Source organism: Sinocyclocheilus grahami, unplaced genomic scaffold (assembly GCF_001515645.1).
Source record: "Sinocyclocheilus grahami isolate Dianchi unplaced genomic scaffold, SAMN03320097.WGS_v1.1 scaffold7747.1, whole genome shotgun sequence".
NCBI lineage: Eukaryota > Metazoa > Chordata > Actinopteri > Cypriniformes > Cyprinidae > Sinocyclocheilus > Sinocyclocheilus grahami.
Genome location: NW_015511663.1, coordinates 6,280 through 9,891, shown reverse-complemented (window position 1 = coordinate 9,891; position 3,612 = coordinate 6,280). Strand labels below are relative to the sequence as shown.

General features: G+C 37.7%; 2 protein-coding genes across 2 annotated transcripts in view; both read left to right on the top strand.

The window, feature by feature from the left end:
* Positions 1 to 73: 73 nt before the first annotated feature.
* LOC107577915 (m7GpppX diphosphatase-like) lies at positions 74 to 1,776 on the top strand (the record flags this gene model as incomplete). The annotated part of the gene is made up of 3 exons (XM_016263938.1): positions 74 to 187; positions 274 to 384; positions 1,461 to 1,776. Coding segments are annotated over 3 exons (492 nt in total), but the record flags the coding sequence as incomplete, so codon positions are not given.
* A 462-nt stretch (positions 1,777 to 2,238) lies between these two features.
* Positions 2,239 to 3,612, top strand: part of LOC107577914 (m7GpppX diphosphatase-like) — a 5,817-nt gene continuing 4,443 nt past the window's right edge. Inside the window, exon 1 of the mRNA XM_016263937.1 lies at positions 2,239 to 2,256. Coding sequence (XP_016119423.1) covers positions 2,239 to 2,256 — 18 coding nt within the window. The remainder of the gene's footprint in view (positions 2,257 to 3,612) is intronic.

The window sequence follows — 3,612 nt, the reverse complement described above, 5'->3', positions numbered from 1 at the left end:
CAGAGATTAAGAGGTCTGTAAGGAATCTCTGAAAGTCTGTTCTTTCTTTGTCAATCTTTCATTTTGGTTTCAGTGGGTGCACAACATATTGGAGAAGAAAGCCGAGGCTGATCGGATTGTTTTCGAGGATCCAGATCCCGATACTGGTTTTGTTTTGTTGCCCGATTTCAAGTGGGATCAAAAGCAGGTAAATTTGAGGTGAATCAGTGTCATATTATTTAAGGGTGAATAAAAGGCCAGTGAAAAACAATGAATGTTTCCTTTCCTCTCCAGCTACAAGACCTGTATTTGATTGCTATCGTCCACCGGAGGGATGTTAAAAGTTTAAGGGATCTTACATCAGAGCACCTGCCGTTACTCACAAACATTCGCAGTAAAGGAGAGGTGAGTAATGGATCATATGAAAATCGAAATGATTTTTCAAAGTTGTAATTAAAACAAAGATTAATGCAATGCATTTGACAAGAAAATACTATTTCAGTCTTTCTTCTTCAAAGGTGATTCAATGTTTTATTTGCTGTTTCTTTGAAAATAATTGTGTTAATTGTTCCTAGCAGTTTCTGAGTGAGAATTGTTTCTACATCCTTTTTTTTTAGTGTACAAATGACTTTCTTCACAATGAAGTAGAGTTGTGGTTCTGTTGTCCACTAGATGTCACTGGTGATCTGAACATGTAAACCACTCTTTTGCCTTGTCCAAATACCCACACTTGTGGTCTTTACACTTGACTACTTATATGACGTATTTCCTGTATTTGATCAAGTGTTCAAGTGAACATGAAGACCACAAGTGTGTGTACAACTTTTCATTACCTGATGGGACACACTTATAGTGTTGTAAAAATGCAAATTGTTTACAGAGTTGTATTATTATTTTCAATACTTACTGCGTTTTAAAATCAACTTCTAAATGTCTGTTCAGTAGTCCCTATAGATGCCAATTTAATTAAGTGATAAAAAGCAGTTGCAAATGTTGTACGAAAATAAATAGACTAATCTTTGCAGCAATAAAAATGTGTAGCACTTTGTTTTACTACCAAATTATATGTAATATCTTATTATTATTCATATTTAACTTGCATTGGAAAGGTTTCCGTGACCTCTCCCGCGATCTTGGCAAAAAGTCTCACGATTTATTTCCAGAACATGATGCATGATGGGATACACTAACCAAGGGGACAGTCTGCTTGTCCACTGTCTGCTTGCTTTTTAAAAACACTTGGTGTAGTGGTTACCACATGTGCTCTAGATATTTTGAGCTGTAGTGATCCTGTGGAAAACACCGGTTCGATTCCAGCCTGCAACATGTTGCAATCTCAACCCAAAATCCCTAAAACAAAATACCAACACTATGAAAATCACAACACTGGGTTTTTCCAAGTGCATTTGTGAGCTGTAGCGTGGCTGCATACATCAAATTCAAATTCAAGTCTCGTCTATATCTACAGTCTATATCTACAGGACGCCATTCAGCAGCAGTACGGCATCCCTCAGAGGAAACTGCGCATGTATCTCCACTATCAGCCATCATACTATCACCTCCACGTCCATTTCACCTCTCTTGAGTTCGACGCTCCAGGTTGTAGAGTGGAAAGAGCCCACTTGCTTTCTGATGTCATTCAGAACTTGCAGGCAGATTCCAGTTACTATCGCAACCGCAGCCTGGCGTTCCCGCTGCGGGCCGATGATGGTTTGCTCCTCAGGTTTAAAGAGGCTGGGAAACTCTAGAGACCTGATTTTTGGGAACCTTTTTTATTTTATAAATGTTAAGTACCTGTACACTGCTAACCAGTTTTGAAAAGATTTATTATTACTGTATACATTCAATGTAATATGGTCCTGTTTTGACCTTTGTCTAAAACCGGTTCGATTTTGTCATCACCTGCATTTTTATTAAAGTACTGATTGTTTTTAAATTGTTCGGTTGTGTAATGTCTGTTTTTCATGCTGTGGTTGATCATGTGGACGCAACCCAAATTCATCACCCAAAACCCCAATTGTTTCATCAGGCTGTGCACCTGTCTGTGGTGCGACATGGAAATTCATTTTAAAGCAGAATTTGAGCCAGTGGGGCCCCAGGCCTTTTTCTTTGAGGTTTTAGGGATCCTTTGAAGAGATTTGGCTGTGACTGACAGAGCAGCAGGCTGCAATGAAGCTTCTGCACTGTTTTTAATTCTTCTGAAGAAATGAACAAAACCTAGTGGTTTAATATTAGTCCAAGACGCATGAAGAGTAAAATATGAGTGCAACACACCTGGTACAGTTTCTGCTTTCCAGAAAGTTCAGCTGCAGTGAGGTGTATAGAATTTTCTTAACAAACATAGTTCTTTGGTTTGGAGCTCATTGTAAATCCAGGGCTAGAGAGAAAGAAAAAGACCAAAACCCCTTGAAGAAAAAAGACTGACTGTTCAAAGTTTGTTTATGTGCTGCTTGTTTATGTGGAGTTTTTAAAGAAGATGTCACTACTTTACATTATACAATCACAGTCTTACAATGCCCTCTATTCACAGGAAATCACAAAACACGATAGAATTATTTCTGTTGGGATATCGGCTCAAGCAATACTCTTTAAAAGGACAGTTCACCTGAAAATGAAAGTTGTCATGAGTCCTAATCTGTATTTTGGCCTGTTTTCTTACAAAAATCTATTGTACGGATTTAGATGACTTTGAATATAGCACTCAAATTGACTGTGTTTTTGGTCTATTTGGACCTAAATGGCCATTAGTTTTGAATCTGTTAATTTTTTTGTGTTCCACAGAAGGCGTTGGTTCTGGCTAAAATACGAGTCCTCTATCCTATGGTTTTCTCTTGTGGAAAAAGTTGTCTCATCTGAATCAGGAGAAAAATATTCACAGATCAAACACCGTTTACAAGAGAAAATGGTTCTAAACAAATATAGAACAAGTGATGGACTTTTTCCACTGGAGGAAGTGTTATTATGGATTATGGACTCATATTCTGTCCAGAAGCAACAATTTAAAGTTAAAACGCCTTGATGGATTTGTTTCTTACAAACATACAGCTTTTCGCTTCACATCTTGGATGGCCTGAGGGTTGAGTACATTTTTAGTTTTGGGTTAACTATATCTTTTAAGCTTCACATTCAGATCGACCTACTTGATTCATATTGAGATGATTTATAAGTTAGAGACTCTGTCATCTTTGTGTTTTTCCTCTAATGCATTTGAAGCATGCCATAAATCCCTTTGGAGAAGGCCCTTAGCATTGGTACTGGTACAATTATAACTAATTGCTTTCTTTCCTTAAGGGTTTTGTTGCATGGCCACTGCTAATTTCAGTGTTGTCACTATAACTAAATCACTCATGTGCTCCCACTCATGTGGCTTCAGTTCCTTGTTACATTTTCATTAATTCTAAGTAATTACCAGGTCTTATTCAATCTTGCTGCCAAACATATCACAGCAGATAAGTAATATTTAGACAGAAAATTCCAGAGAAGAATGTAAAAGTCCTTAAGAGATTTTAAATGGCCTTACGGAGGCTCTTCAGAACAATTACATAATTATGCCACACAAGTGCTGCTGTCAAATAGAGCCACTCCATCTCCATATCACTGTGCTCTGCTCTCCAGTTCAGAACAATGTGTTTT